General features: G+C 37.9%; 2 protein-coding genes across 2 annotated transcripts; one reads left to right on the top strand and one right to left on the bottom strand.

The window, feature by feature from the left end:
* Positions 1-960: 960 nt before the first annotated feature.
* On the top strand, positions 961-2,652 carry serf2a (small EDRK-rich factor 2a). The gene is made up of 3 exons (XM_084124893.1): positions 961-1,099; positions 2,019-2,124; positions 2,281-2,652. The coding sequence occupies exons 1-3, from the start codon at positions 1,093-1,095 to the stop codon at positions 2,345-2,347; spliced, it is 180 nt and encodes a 59-aa protein (XP_083981019.1). The 5' UTR covers positions 961-1,092; the 3' UTR covers positions 2,348-2,652.
* A 62-nt stretch (positions 2,653-2,714) lies between these two features.
* rasef2 (RAS and EF-hand domain containing 2) lies at positions 2,715-14,668 on the bottom strand. Its single transcript, XM_084124891.1, has 17 exons — positions 14,187-14,668; positions 12,863-13,015; positions 11,819-11,909; positions 9,723-9,818; positions 9,557-9,634; positions 8,876-8,991; positions 8,698-8,766; positions 8,484-8,565; positions 8,253-8,323; positions 7,882-8,065; positions 7,695-7,793; positions 5,643-5,784; positions 5,460-5,541; positions 3,600-3,714; positions 3,407-3,520; positions 3,254-3,330; positions 2,715-3,167 (listed from the first exon to the last, which is right to left on the bottom strand). Exons 1-17 carry the CDS (start codon positions 14,495-14,497, stop codon positions 3,065-3,067), a joined length of 1,983 nt encoding a protein of 660 aa, XP_083981017.1. The 5' UTR covers positions 14,498-14,668; the 3' UTR covers positions 2,715-3,064.
* Positions 14,669-15,604: the final 936 nt, after the last annotated feature.

Here is a 15,604-nt window from a genome sequence, read left to right on the forward strand (position 1 = left end):
CTTGTTAGGACAATAGTCTAAAGCAGTGGTTCTTGACCAGCAAACTTCTAAGGGTACATCAAGATGACGTTAAAATATAAGCTAAAACTCAAAATTAGAATATTTCTTAATTTAATTCACCCCCAGAATTCTAAAAAGTGAATATTGTTGTGGGCAGTGGGGGGCTTTGGGTCAAAAACCATTTGCTCAAAGTGCACCTGAATTTAAGGACTAAGAGAGTCAAGTTTGTTTGACTATCATTGATCCCTGCTCCATTATACAGAAATTCGAATGTGTTTCTGCAAGCTACATATTACCCAAAATATTTCATTATAGGCCAATTGGCTTTATGACTTAGCTAGCTTTTACGTTATTGACATTCCGTGTCTTGATGTTCCCTGCCTTAACATGCACCAGGAATGAAGATTGCAGACTTTTAAGATAGGAAGTTCCTACAGTAATTATGTATTTTTGTAGGCCAACCCAGAAGTCGGCTTCATCCTCACGGAGCCAGCCCTTCAGACTCAAGGCCTGAACTCCAAAGCAGCTTTCATTGGCCGACCGACCAAAAGGCAGCCTGAGTGACATGTAAAGCAACCAATCACAGCTTGTTTTGTTCAGCGTCGTGTTTAGGGGCATGAAAAGTCGATGTCCCCAACAGACCAGTGTGTAAAACTCTTGAACGTCTTTTAAAAACTTTATGCCGTGAACTTCACATACTTCCATACCTCAATAAATCCAGCGTTTAGTTGATTATGATAGGCGCTAATTGTCACAGTCGTAATTATTAACAATATTAGCTTCCAGATTTTTTCCACAATTTCTAGTTTCTACCATACACCTCAGTTAAAACCATTATTTAACGGCTCTGGTTTAAACCTTCCAAAATAATTTTAATACAGTTTAACCCTTAACCTATGACAACCATTCCTGACGTCACATGTCGCATCCAATCAAATGATTGCCTCCTGTACCGAAAGATCTCGCGATGCTGCCGATGCTTCAGAGCAAGTTCGACGCCGGACAGTAAAGACATCGGTTGTTTGTTGGGTAATAAGATAGCGGCCCTTGGGGTGAGCTCATCTGAAAATCGGATAAAACTGATTTAAAAAAATGACAAGTGAGTATATAAACGGATCTTACTTGGGTCCAGGTTTGCGATATTTGGTCGCTGTCAGACGTAAACGAGAGCTTTGACATCCGGCCACAGCGAATGTTAGCCTGACAGATTGAGTCCAATGGAAAATCTACTGGTCGGGATTTTATAATATATATAGTTAATGTAATTGGACTGTATGTGTTTTATAGGGTTCAACACACCGAATTATATGCATACCATTATATTTGTCCCAAGTTCGTTTTTTAAAAGTTTGTTGTGTTGGCATCAATCTAACGTTATATAATGTGGCGCTCACACACCCTTCATCTTTGCCCGAATCCATTTCAGTTAAAGCTGCAGAAACAATCACTGGTGTATATATATATATGATAAATTGATCATAATGTTAGGCGTCTTTGAGTCACGTTATGCGTTCCTCATAAGGGTACGTCACTGGTGTTTCTTGAGAATGCTTCCTCATAAGAATCACAAAAGAGAACCTTTAAAAAATATATTTTTAAATATAAGTTTTGTATCATATGATACATCCGGCTATTAGTGTGATTGATAGAGTGAGAATATGGAGCTCACATTCGAGTTTTATTAAGACGCCCAAACAAAGCAAATAACTATATCTACCAATAATGTTTCTTATTGACATTGTATTATGTTTTGCATTTTATTACATTCTTTTTTTGAGAAACGTTTCTCAATTGTCAAAGTAATCCTAAATTGCTTCAGTTCAGTAAATGGTCATCTTGAAATATTTTTACATTTTAGAAAAAGGCATTGAAGATTACATATTTACCATGACCTGAAGGTGGACATTATACTAAAAGTAGTATGAACTATCAAGACATGTAGAAGAGTTAAGTTATTCAACAAAATTGATTGCGTCAGTCAGATCAGATATTTAATTTCAGCACTGTGTCCTCTTTAGGGGGAAACCAGCGTGAACTTGCTCGCCAGAAAAATGCCAAGAAGCAAAGTGATATGCACAAGGGCAAGAGAAACGATGGTTTATCTGGTGCTGCCCGAAAGCAGAGGTAACAAAACTTGAGCTAGAAGCAGCTTCTCTGGAAGAAGCTCTCATTCATAATCTGTTGCTTAGTTTCTGTGAGAATGAGAAATGGAAATGTGCTGCAGTTTAACATTGTAGTGGGACATTAACTGCCATTATCTTTCCATGTATTCTCTTTTAGAGATGCTGAAATAATGCAACAGAAGCAAAAGAAAGCCAACGAAAAAATTGATTCTAAAGCCAAATAGTTAGAAGTCATCAAATCCTCCAGACGATCTTAAGCCATCATTATTGTTGGTGTCATTTGACTGCATTCATCCTTTTCTTCTTGCTCTGGATTCAGCTGTACCATTGTCTGTACTTTCCTTTAAAGCCTTTTTTGTACAACATCAATTTAGTTTGACTGGGTATTTACTTAACTGTGCACAGGTCTCTTTTCTTCAGCAGTATTTACCATGTAAAAACCAAGAATAACCAACCCATCTCTGAAACGCATACTCTTGTATTTTTATATTTCCTTTACTAAAAATTGTTGAATAAAGTGTAACTCAGAGTTTGCAGTTTTTTGTTTTTTTTAAGAGAACATCAGAAGAATGGCTTCCAGACCGTTGATTTAAACTAAATAAATCTAAAACTTTTATTTAATGTTATAAACATGTACAGAACATCCTTCAACAAGTCATTCAAATATAACAAATAATAAAAAACAACATTTAAATAAACATTGAACCCTGAAGTGAATTGATCATTTGTAGGCAAATGTACAAGTATACATTTGATCAGTGCTTAAACACCAAGGACACTTACAAAACATTCAAAAGATGGCAATTGCTTAAGTGACTAACTTGATTCTTTAAAAATAGTTATTTACATTTTCCCAATAAATGTCATTTTATAAGGTGAAATAATCATTTAAAAAGTTACCTTTACTACAAAGCACTGACATTAAAATAAATTTAAGACATTTAAACTCCACAGCAGTTGCTCAGCGTCTTCCTCCGTTTGTGAAGACTCAGATTCACCTGTGACTCTGACCTCCGCCCCAGTTTTGCATGTTTCTTTACTTCTCTGTGATAATGTTTCAGAAGACATTTGAAACCTCAAAACACTTCATATCTTTACTCAGTTTTAGAATGAGCAAAAGCTGATCTTACCTTGCTAAGTGTAAAACGGCCTCGACGACGTTCGTCCCCTCTTTAGCACTCGCCTCACAGAACAGGGCATTATAAGCCTGTCATGGACAGCAGCCATTACAAATTGACAACATGATTGTTAATACGTTCCTTCCACACAAATCCGAGACTCACCATAGCAAGCTTTTCCCCATGGAAAGAGCTCACACAGCTTCCCTCAGGCCTCTCTGCCCTCAAATCCACCTTGTTCCCGATTACACACATTGGGATGTCCTTATCGGTTGACTCCTGTGAGGGAAAATTTACCAGATTCAGACTATAAATAATACAAAGGAAATGTAAAGGTCATAAAAATTTGTCACCGTACCTGAATCTGTTCCACCCATTCACGAACATTCAGAAAGCTGCTCTCAGACGTGACATCGTACAGCAGTAGCACTCCGTGTGCTTTGCGGAAATATGACCTAGCAATGCTGCGGAACCTGGAGAAAAGTAAAAACTTTTTGAAAATGAATGTGCTAGTGCTTACTAGTGAAGTATTGTCTACATGCACTACAGCTCAAAGTTTGGGGGTCAGTAAGAACTTTTTCAATATTTTTATTTCAATACTTTTATCCAGCAGCATTCATTTATTAAGATGCATTTAAAAGTTTCAGCAAAACTGACACTGAAGCCTGGAGTAATGGCTGATGAAAATTCAGCTTTGCCAACAATGTAATACATTTTAAAATGTATTTTAAAATTTTTTTAAATTGTAGTAACTTCACAATATTATCGTTTTACTGTATCGATCAAACAAATCCAGCCTTGGTGAGCACAAGTCTTTTTCTTTTTTTTTTAAAGCATTAAACTCTTACTGACCCCAAACATTTGAACAGTACTTTATCTTCAGCATATGGTTCATTAGACAATGAAAACAGTAGGCAGCAACGACAAATCAAAGGCTTAAAATCTGAACGTCCCACAGGAATTACCCTTTACAACTAGAAATTCCTTCATGTAAAATAAAGTCCTCAAACATGCATTTATGCTACAGATCAAGTAACAAAGGTTTCACAGACAAGGCTTAGATTAAACCAGGAGTAGGCATTTAAGTAGCTTCTATAAAAGTGCCTTAGAAAAAAAAAAAAAAAACATTACTAGTGTTCATCTTGACAAAACAATGGCATTGATATTTTAAGATATGCCAGTGCAAGTTACTTTCAGTAAAAACAGCTCAAACAGTGGACTTGAAAGTAGACTTAAATCCTGTGTGAAACCGGGGGAAAGAATCCAACACAAGCTTCACATTTAAACCCTAGGCCTGCATGCCTGCCAATATTCCATTATTTACTGTAAACATGTTTCCTGTTCGTTTATACATGTGATTCAATTTATTTTCTGTGGCAACATGCCACATTGATTAGTATTTGTTAAACAGGACTGACGGGACAGTCTTAACCATGTAAAACTCACTTAGAATGCAATAAAATTATATTGAAGAAATTAAAGTGATCAAGTCACAGCTCAAAACACTAACCCAGTTGACAATGTTTTAGCATAAACTAGCATTCAAAAGTTTTTGAAGGTCTCTTGTTAACTAAGGCTGCATGGATTTAATCAAATACAGTAAAGCCATAATAGTGTGAAATATTACAATTTTAAATGTTTTTCATTTTTATATTAATGAATAAACGTATTTATTCCTGTGACGCAAAGCTTAATTTTCAGCATCATTACTCCAGACTTCAGTGTCACACGATCCTTCAGAAATATTTGAGGAAACCATGATACATTTTGCTGAATATAAAGTGCAAAAGCAGTAATTTGAAAAATCTTGAGGAAAATCTCTCGTTGAATTTAGGGCTGTCGAAGTGAAAACAATAGCAGCTCAATAGGGTTTTTTACAGTCCTGCCAGAGACTGTATATTAGGACAGTCATGTTACATATGATTTGAATGGTACGCAAGAAGGGCGGCATCATATTTTCATAATCATTGGAAGCCAAAATCAAAACAGAAACAAATTCTATTAATTGCATCCCTAGTCATCAAGTCATCTTTGAGAGCAAGGGGCCCCCTGGTGGTTCAGGGGCCTTACACAGCTTGCGTACTTGGCGTATAGGGAGGACCGGCATTGTGTACCAGCAGACAAATTTAGCATCTGTGCACCTTATTTAACATGTAACTTAATCATAATTTTAACAACCCATGTAGTTGGTTCTTAAATCGGACATATACTACTTTACCTTTCCTGTCCAGCAGTGTCCCAGATCTGAAGGTTTGTTTTCTCTCCATCTACAAGCATCTTCTTGATTTGAAAATCAACCCCTGCAAGAACGAATTTTGAGCTCTTTGGATTCTCTCATCATAATGTATTCATATGGTAACATTAAAGCTCAGTCAAAAATAGCGTGGTTGCATGTTCTCACCAAGAGTGGTTTGTATATCTCCTTTGAATTCATTAAGACTCAGCCGTAGTAAAAAGCTGGATTTTCCTGACCCAGCATCCCCAGCCAACACCAGACGATACACTGGAGCAAGATCTGTGTCATGCAAGTCATCTTCACTTTGCTACAGAGAACAAATGTACAAAGTCCATCACAGTGCTTCTCAACCTTTTTTACCAGTTTTATAGTGACGTCATTTACTAGATAAGATTAACGATTAAATTAACTATTTTATAGCCAATAAAATATTTTAGAGCTTGCCATAACTACAAAAATGAATACTCATAGGATGCATACAAATGCTTAGAGTTATAAGTATTATTGTAAAGTCATGCCACGTATTGAAATCAAACTTATGATAAATGAAATTTGGATATGATATTTGATCATATCAAAGTTTCTCAAGTTCTTCAAAAGAGAAAAAAAAAAAAAAAATTCTCTTTTTAAATTGTTTTGTGATCTTGAGGCACCCAGATCCCTGAACATACGATTACACAGCATTTGATCATTATACACAGGATCCAAATGCTACTAAAAATAGTCCTTGGAAATAAGTTACTTGCTAACTGGCCCATAACTTTAGAAAAACACTTTGGGCCTTTATAGTTTTCAGCAAAACTACTGTATGTTATGTTAGCCTAGAAATCTAGACGCACCCTAGCGGCAGCAAAATTTATTTTGCTTCCAGGGTAGTCTAGCAACTCTCCGTTGACTTTTGAGCTGGAAAAACCAAACTCTGGTCAGGCCAATCACATCGTGTATAGAGTCGGTGGGCGGGCTTAACATAATGACGACAGAGTTGTGACGGTTCCGTGTGAATGTCTATGGTGAGTTGCCAGACCTAACATCTTGATGTAGGTCTGGCTTGCCAGGCTAACTGTATGTAGTAGTAGAGCTGAATGTTATATCAGCAGCTGAGGCTATTTTCATGGCAAGGGCCGAGTTACAAGTTACACAAGAGTTGCACAAATAAAAATAAAACATTTACATAGGATTCTAAAACTTTCTGGTAAAATCTTACTAATCAAATCCTTAAAGCAACAAGGAACTTTTCCTCTGCGGTCGCCCTACAGGTTGGAAGCGGAATTGTCCATTACCGCTGTCGTAAAATGATTTACGGTTACTGTATATGAAGCATGCAGGTTTTTTTCATATGGGCAATGATAATATTATTAATCTTCCCCCTTTCATAATTTATACATGTTTAGTAGACTAAACATTTTAACTCAAACATTTGCGATTTGCATGTCGATTGCAATGCTCAAATCTGAACGAGAATGATAGCGATAGCATCCTAACCATCTAAAACTACCATGTTAGTACTAGCTACCAGATTGATAATTCGCTCATCTACTAACTGTTAGCTGATTCATGAAGATAAATAAATGGAGGACCAGATAGTTTCCGTAACGTAGCCAGGCAGACAACAGATTAGAAAAACTAAAGATAGTATGCAAGCAATTTACAGTTACTTACTAGTTCAACAGCATGACGGCCAAGTCAGCATCGGTCTGGTAACTCTCCTCCTCCATAAGCTAACGCCGGCGAGCAAACGCTCGACCAATATTGATCCTCGTCCTGCCTTTCAGTTTATCACTCTCCCTTTTCCTCTTCCGACTCTACTCCGACAAAACCTTGGACTTCTTACGTTTCGCTGCTGCTTCAGCCATGACGAAAACAGACGTACGAAAACAAACGCGCTGGTTGGCCACATTTGAGGAAGTGGTGGGCAAAGTGACGTATGCCGTAAAGCAGTCGAATTTTGTAGTTCTTTTTGAGCGCTGGTTACTACCCGCATCCCGAAGTTACATAGTGCCAGTAAAAGCGATACAGACCCCGTCAGGCTCTGGCAGACGTCTCATTCAACCTATTGTAAGTCGATGTACTATCACAAGGGTCTTGGAAATATATTATGAAGGTTGAAAAGTTACATGTTGTTACTTTAAGTAAGCTTACTAAAATACATAGTCTATTTCTACAGTCTACATTGTCTACTTCAAAAATGTAGAAAACTAGGGAGTAAGCAAGAACTACCTTGACAGGAAAAGCAGATAAGCGTCGCCGAAGTGAGGATATTGAGCCAACTCTGTTACGAGGTACAGATCCCAAAGCTTCAGACTTCAGTTCCGACACCTACAAAAACATTAGTTATTTACCTAGAAAGGAATTATACAGATACACAACACGTATAGTGTGAAGACTAGTGAAAGTGAAGACTTGCCTCAAGTTCAGATGGAATAGAAGAGTAACTATGATGCACTGTCTCCACTGAATTATGGCTGTCGTCACTGTCATAGTCGCTGGCTGACATCGGCTCAGGGTCCGTCTGAAGGGAAACGCCACTGTCCAAATATTTATCAGCCCAGCACTTGACCAAGGACATAGTATCCTCTTCATTAGTAAAACTAAAAAGTAAAATAGACATTTAGTCCTCCATAGAAAAATAATAAATTTAATTAATATAGTACAATATAATTAATATAGTATAATATAAACACACAGGCCTAAACAAAGCATCTTGAATGTTTACTCTATTTGTTGCAGTTGTACCTTGACAGAAAAATATACTGAGCAAACAGAGGGCATAATTACCCGCTCTGATTCATTGTACTCTGTCGAATTGGTTTCATCTTCCTAGGAGGAATTTCATTTTTTGGTGAGAGCTACAGAAGAGCAAACATTTTAATGAGGATAGTTATTGTGTACATTAAAATGCATTCCAAAAAAAACGCTGATACCCTTTATGATGGAAATCCAAATATTTGATCATGGTTAAAACGAATGCAGTACTAACTCAAATAAAAAAAACAATTATATAGCTACCCGTCTTTTTGCAGAGGAGTTATCCTGGCTCAGAGCAGAGCGTAACCCATCATTGCTGTCATACAATGTTTTGTTCACTTCCCTGATGTGGAGGAGAAAAAAAAAAAGAAAAAAAAAAAGTCAAACCTTTCATATCAAAGCAAGCAAGAAATCCATTTCTTCATTGTTATAGTCATGAATCAAAATATTCTAGAGAACAACCAAATTGACTTACTGGAGGATTTCTATATGGCTGGAATAAGACTGATACTCCATCACCATCTTCTTAAGGTCATCACTTTCTCTGAGAAGGAAAAATAAAACATTCACATTTATGGAGGCTGTTTGTGAGAACCAATGGCAGCAATCATCTTTACATACACAAACCCAGTTTGAAGCATCAGTATTCTCACCTCTCATGTTGGAGTTTCTGGTCAGTGAAGGCATTCTTCAACCCGTCCAACTCAACCTGGAGAACTGAGACATTCATCTTGGCTTTCATAAGAGAACTCCTCAGCTCCTCATTCTCCTGCAGAGAAACAAATGAAAGCTGTAGAGGTTATACATTTATCAATTTGGCATTTAGGGTGCCAACCCTTATTTTGCAAATACAGAATAAAGGGTAATCTGCCCCACCAAATTCAGACAGACTGGGCTAAGATGTGTCAGTGGATAAGCTGTGGTGCCTCTAACAAAATGGTTCATAATTTGACATTTGATCACATACTGCATTTAAAAAGGACCCTTGTTTTGTTACATTTTTATTTGAAGTGTAAATCATTCCCATATTCTATTTCTATGGCCTTATGTGATAGTTCATCTCTAGACGTCTCAAGTTTTCAAAAAAAAAAAAAAATGTTGAAGAATGTTGGGAACTTCATCTTTTTTTAAATGAAGAAAAAAGAAAAGTAATTTCTCAAAATATCTTTTATCCACAGAACACAGTCATACAGTTTCAGAATAGAGTGATGGTGAGAATTTTCATTTTTGGGTGAACTATCATTTTAAATAAAAATTGCCAGACTTTACCTTACTCTGCCCTAAGGTTCAAACATTTAAGGGCACTGCATGTGGTAGTAGAATCTGATTCATACCTGCATCAGATCTCTAATCTGTGCTCTCAATTTGATGGTATCTTCTCTGGGGCTGTTTAATTTCGACTCCTCTTGATACTAAAATTAGAGAACGTAAGAAAATGCAAGTTACACACAAAATAGACAAACCCACATGCATTCGAATGAGAATCCCACATTGTCTCACCTTTGTAAGCCTCTCGATTGTTGTTTGCAGGTCTGCCAGCTCATTCTCATGCTTGATTTGGAGCATAGCAATGGATTCATCAAATTTCTTCTGCTCCTGTATGCATGAAACCCAAGAAGAGTGTTTTCCTTATATGCACAGGCCTAATAAAGAGGCATTTACAAGCTCTCATAGAGAAGCCTTTGTGCACAGAGTCAGGCTGGCCTTCCTGTTAAAAAGCTCACTGGGCTACAAGAATAAAGGTGAACCACTGAGCAAGAAGCTAAACCCGAAATCCCTCTTTTCCACTCACCAAGACAGAATAAATACACATTTACATGTATGAACAATGGTTATAGTAACTAATGCCATTTAAAAAAAAAAAAAATCAATATATACACTGTAGTTAGTAACTTTTTTGTTCAAAATTAACAATTTAAATAGTGAGTAAATACAACAATCCTTTCAAAACATGTTTTTGTCTTAACCCGTTTCACTATGGCAAGCCAATTATAAGCGTCTGTATTTTAGACCTGACATGGTTTTCACAGGAAATACACCAGAATCAACATTGGCTTGGCTTTTCAGAGATTATGAGAACTGAAGGATTTGAAGTGTTAAAGTGACATGGAGGTGGCGTTTTTATTACTCAACAGGTAAGTAAGGAACTTTATTGAACTGTTAGAGTTCATTGTAGATAGATTCAACTTTTGCCATATCTGGCCGGCAAAACTACGAACACATCTTCCTTATTTTAAGAATGACTTAAGTGCCGTTCTTTGCTCTTTTCTCAAAGAAAAACTTAACTCCAAGTCCTCCAAGTCCTCCAGAGTCGCGGCCAAAGCCGATTCGAAAGACTGTTCTCCATCAGCAGCTGCCATTCTTTGTTTTCAAGTAGCAGGAACCGTCGCAACTCTGTCGTCATTATGTTAAGCCCGCCCCGCCTACTCTATACACGACGTGATTGGCCTGACCCAGTTTAGGTTTTTGCAGCTCGAAAGTCAATGGAGAGTTGCTAGACTACCCTGGAAGCAAAATACATTTTTTCTGCCGCTAGGCTGCGTCTAGATTTCTAGGCTACATCTGTGGCTATCTTCATGGCAATAACCAAATTACAAAAATACAAGTTAGATATATACCTAAAATTACATAGTGTCCCTTTAGTCTACAACATTTGAATATCACTAAGAATTCAGAAAAGCATAACCTACTTTTGTTTTAATCTGCATGTAAAAATGTTACATTGTTAACTCTTTCCCCGCCATTGACGGAAATTTCCGTGTTCTCACTGTTATACGGTAGGGGGCGCTATTGTGCATCTCCTGATCAAAACACAACGAAGTAGAAACAAGCGATAGCATATACATATGTAAAAATGCAGCAATCAACATTAAACCACATATAAATCAAAACTGCCTAATGTTACTGAATGAAATGTCGACCCAGGACGAGCTATGTTGATGGACTCGACCTACTCCATCTATGTTTTGATCATCGTTCTGAATCCAATCCAGACAGTCTTGACAAATACAATTTCCTCAGCTTTTTGCTCAAAATGTTGCTCTTCATGAATAATTTGTTACATTTATATAGCGCTTTTCTGGGTACTCAAAGCGCTTTACATGGAAGGGGGAATGTCCTCAACCACCACCAATGAGCAGCATCCACCTGGATGATGCGACGGCAGCCATATTGCGCCAGAACACACACCAGCTTACTGGTGGAGAGGAGACAGTGATGAAGCCAATCAGTATATGGGGATGATTAGGAGACCATGATGGACAGAAGCCAAGGGGCAAATTTTGGCCAGGATAAAACTTATATTCAAGTGTTGATAAAAAAATAAAAAAAATAAAAATAAAAATGCATCAAGCTAGAATAAAACTTTTTTGCTTTGTTTTTTAAAGCAGAGGGTGTGTTCTTTCTTTTAATAGTTTGCATATTTAGATATTCATACAACAAAATATTCTGGGGGCCATGAAATGCCATGTTTCAGATGCTGAAACTTTGAAAAATGCTGGCAGGGAAAGAGTTAATATTCAAACTATTGTACATAAATGTGCCAAGTCACAATAATAAAAATAGTCACTGAATATCAAACTTGTCTGGCTTCTCACCTCTTCTCTGACCCTTTCTTCTGTGCGGGCCAGTTGCTGCTGCACGTCCTCCTCCATCTCTTCTAAGTGACAGCTGGTCAGTTCCTCTGTTCTGTTGACATCAAAAAAGCAAAAGGCATAGCCTGAACTTTTTAGAACCAAATGACAACTTTAAAGTCTCCAGAAAGCAGTTTGAAACAACCGGTCTTGGATGCATTAAAGAGTTTCCTAAGACCAAGTGCACCGGCATCCAGGTCTCAAAAGAAACGTTCCCCAGAGGAGCTACTACTGGAGAGATGAATTACTCCTTTAAGCTACACTGTCTTATAATCATCAAGTGGGTGCAGTTGAGCAAACCTCTGACGAAAGGGAAGGGAGGAATGAAGGTAGGACTCTTGAGAAAACAAGCCGCAACTGTGTAAGGTGGACCGGAGGTGAAACAAACAGCCTTATGCTAAACACACAGTGAAAGGCCTGGACTGTGTTTCACTGAGAAAACAGAGCACTCAAACTGTGTCCACATCTACAGAAACACAAATAGAAATTCTTGAGAAATATGAGAAGGACAAGCTTAGTAACTCTGCACTAATTTTCAATTTCCTCCTTCCTTAAGAATGGAAGAGATTTTCTTCATTTTAATAATGTAAGCTTTAGAACCTGAACCCATTAAATGCTTACAGAACCAAAAAAAACACTTCCTGAAACCAAAAAAAACACAACAACAAAAAAACAGTGTTTCTGTCCACCATATGATGAAGTAGACAGGAAGAAGAATATTAGTGATTCATTAATCTGTGATAGTCTTACTCCCACTAGAAAGCTTCAGAAAACTTCCAAGGGGACAAAGAATGACACGTTTTAAATAACCAACAAATAAAATGCTAAGGACAAATTCTTTCAAACATGTAAAGGGACATGAAATTAGATCGAGGTACAACTACTAATTGTCCTTCATATCTCATCAGCCTTGGCAATGACAATTTGAAAGGGCCAAACCAGCTGTTGTAAAACCTGTTTTTGAATCAGCACAGCATCCCGGCTGAATCCTGGAAATGCTCCTCTCACCTTCGAAGACTGGTCTCGAGTTGTTCACTCTCCATCCGGTGTTCTTTGCTCTCGGCCACAAAGGCTTTGATGACATCCTCATATTGCTGCAGTAACAGCTCATCTGATGTGGAGTGGATTTGTTCATACAACTCGCTCACTGCATCGCACTGCCTGCAGACAAGGGGGGGAAAAAAGTGGGAACAGCAATAAAACACAAGGACTGAATCAGCACATCTTATGTGGATGGATGAAGCCAGTTGTCAACCGGTATTGGCAAAATTTACAAAAAAGATTTTACAAAATGCAGATGAAAAACACTTAAAATCTTCTGTGTATACACAAATTTACTTAGCTAAACAGGCAGATAGAAACCATAGACTATTGTTTTTATATACAGCTAGATATAAATGGAGAAAATGAGTCCAGGGAGTGAAAAAAAAAAAAGAAGAAGTCCCAGTTAAAAACGCAGAGGATTTCCATATTTTATCCCCGTAATAGCCTCCAAACGCTATGCACATTGCATGAGAGAGAGAGAGAGAGAGAGAGAGAGAGAGAGAGAGAGAGAGAGAGAGAGAGAGAGAGAGAGAGAGAGAGAGAGAGAGAGAGAGAGAGAGAGAGAGAGAGAGAGAGAGAGAGAGAGAGAGAGAGAGAGAGAGAGAGAGAGAGAGAGAGAGAGAGAGAGAGAGAGAGAGAGAGAGAGAGAGAGAGAGAGAGAGAGAGAGAGAGAGAGAGAGAGAGATTTTTTTTTTTTTACAGAAATGAGAGAGTAAAAATAAATAAAAAGTCAGATTTAACTAACTTCTGGGTACACATTTGATCCAAAAACATGGTTATGTACGTACTCGCGCGCACACACCCAAACAAACACACACATTGTTACATCCATCTTTGTGAGGAGATTCATTGACACAAAGCAATCTCTAGCCCTTACCATAACCCTACCCATTACAAATGTGCCTAAACTGAACCCTTACCCCAAACCCAATTACAACCTTATCCCTAAAACCAAGTCTTGACCCTCAAACAAGCCTTTAAAGAGCTCTCAGAAAGTGAGGACCATCCAAAATGTCTTCACTTTACTCTCTTTGTCCTCACTGGTGTAAAACTCAAAGCGGGCCTCACAAATATAGCTGTACAAGTCCACACAAACACACACGATATTTAAGAACTTGAGCAACCTTAAAAACTAGAAAGTAACCTAAACTAGTTTAAACTAAAAGGTTTAAAACGTAGGCAAATTAGCCTATGTTGTTTTGTGCATCCTCTTATGTCAGTAATGACGCAAGTAAAAGTTTAACAAAATTAGTGAATCTGAACTTCACAAGTCAAAACATAAGCCTACCTTCCTAAATAAAAGGCCACATCTCCGTCTAATGTGTTTTCAAACTCATCCCAAGCGCTTCTCTGACTTTGCAAACTGTTTCCCAACAAGGCAAGATTGAGGGCTTCGGAAACTTCGTGAAAGCTTGATGAAAAGTCGTTGAAATTAATGTATCCGTCTCCATCCAGGTCGAACTTGTTGAATAAAGTCCTGATCTCGTCCGCAGGGACATTAAGCTCTCGGCAAACAGTAGTGAAGTCCTCGTATTCGACTCTTCCTGACTTATTCCCATCACATGCTGCGAAAAGTCTCCGAAGGTCAGTTTGGTTCATCTTTTCACTTGACGAGGACAAGCAAACGCTTATTTAAAACACACCCGTGTACAACGACAACGCTCCAAATAACTTATGTGAAAGTGATAAAACGACGAAAGTGTGAGGAGGAATGAGCGTTTACATGCAACCTACTGCACTCATTCATCAACAGGTGCGCGGACACCTCGCGCTGAAACTAGAGGCAGGTTAGATAGATGAAGCATGCGTGATTGGATGATCGCTCGTTATCTCGCGTGTAACAAGTTAAACTAGAGTTAGTGTGTCATTGGATACCCGTGGAGGTAGGCGTGCTGTAAAAGTGCACAACAATCTGAGAACCAGCCCATATTTACATTGGTCTCTCAGTCTGGGCAACTAAGCAGAGGTGTATAGTCCAGGGGTCAGAAAGTAAAAAGTCCTGCCGTATGTTTATTCCACCCATGCACTCAGCCAGCTGATTTCATTAATTAGTTCATCTCCTGGCTGAAAAACTGTGCTAATTAGCAAATCCAGGTGATTGGAACAAAATACTGAGGAGGAATTTTGCTTTCTGAACCTGGACTTTGCACCTCTGCTACTAAGTGCTTAAAACTAAAAAAAAAAAAACAGCTAAGAGACCAGCATGGGAGAACCCCAAACCACATTTGTGAAGTTATTTTATGCTTTTTATCAACCAAAGAAGAATACAGCATATATATTATATGTAAAAAGTTGCTGCCTTCAATTTTTAAATACAATCAACTTGGATGTTTGCCATTTCAACTTAAATTACATTAAACTGACTTAAAAAACGAGTTGATTCTTGTATAACTTGTATAAAAAGGGGAGTTAAAGCAATGCAAAAACATATGTTGACATAATTGCTATTAAATTTTCAAATTAAAATTTAAAATTATCGAAAAATAAATTAGCAAACATCATCACAAAAATGACATCAGAAAACGCGGTCACGTTGACGTAGTTCTGTCGCGCGCCAGACGCCAGTGCGCGCGGTGGGTTCATGCTGTCGAGGGCGCTACTTTATTTCACTTTCAGGTGTGGACTGTTCTTTATCTGCTGAAGGACATTTGCCTCCCTTTGTTTGGTAATGTCCACGACACATAACCACACTCGTATTCCATACAA

The sequence above is a fragment of the Abramis brama genome, assembly GCF_963993115.1.
Source record: "Abramis brama genome assembly, chromosome: 9".
Classification (NCBI taxonomy): Eukaryota; Metazoa; Chordata; class Actinopteri; order Cypriniformes; family Leuciscidae; genus Abramis; species Abramis brama.

Bases quoted from the DNA above. Each gene is read 5' to 3' on its own strand.
- serf2a (XM_084124893.1), top strand. The intron at 2,125-2,280 runs GTAACAAAACTT...ATTCTCTTTTAG, and splicing joins GGTGCTGCCCGAAAGCAGAG to AGATGCTGAAATAATGCAAC.
- rasef2 (XM_084124891.1), bottom strand. From the start codon at position 14,497: ATGAACCAAACTGACCTTCGGAGACTTTTCGCAGCATGTGATGGGAAT. The intron at 11,910-12,862 runs GTGAGAGGAGCA...TGATGTCAACAG, and splicing joins CTCGAGACCAGTCTTCGAAG to AACAGAGGAACTGACCAGCT. The intron at 5,785-7,694 runs GTAGTTCTTGCT...TGTTCTCTGTAG, and splicing joins TATCTGCTTTTCCTGTCAAG to CAAAGTGAAGATGACTTGCA.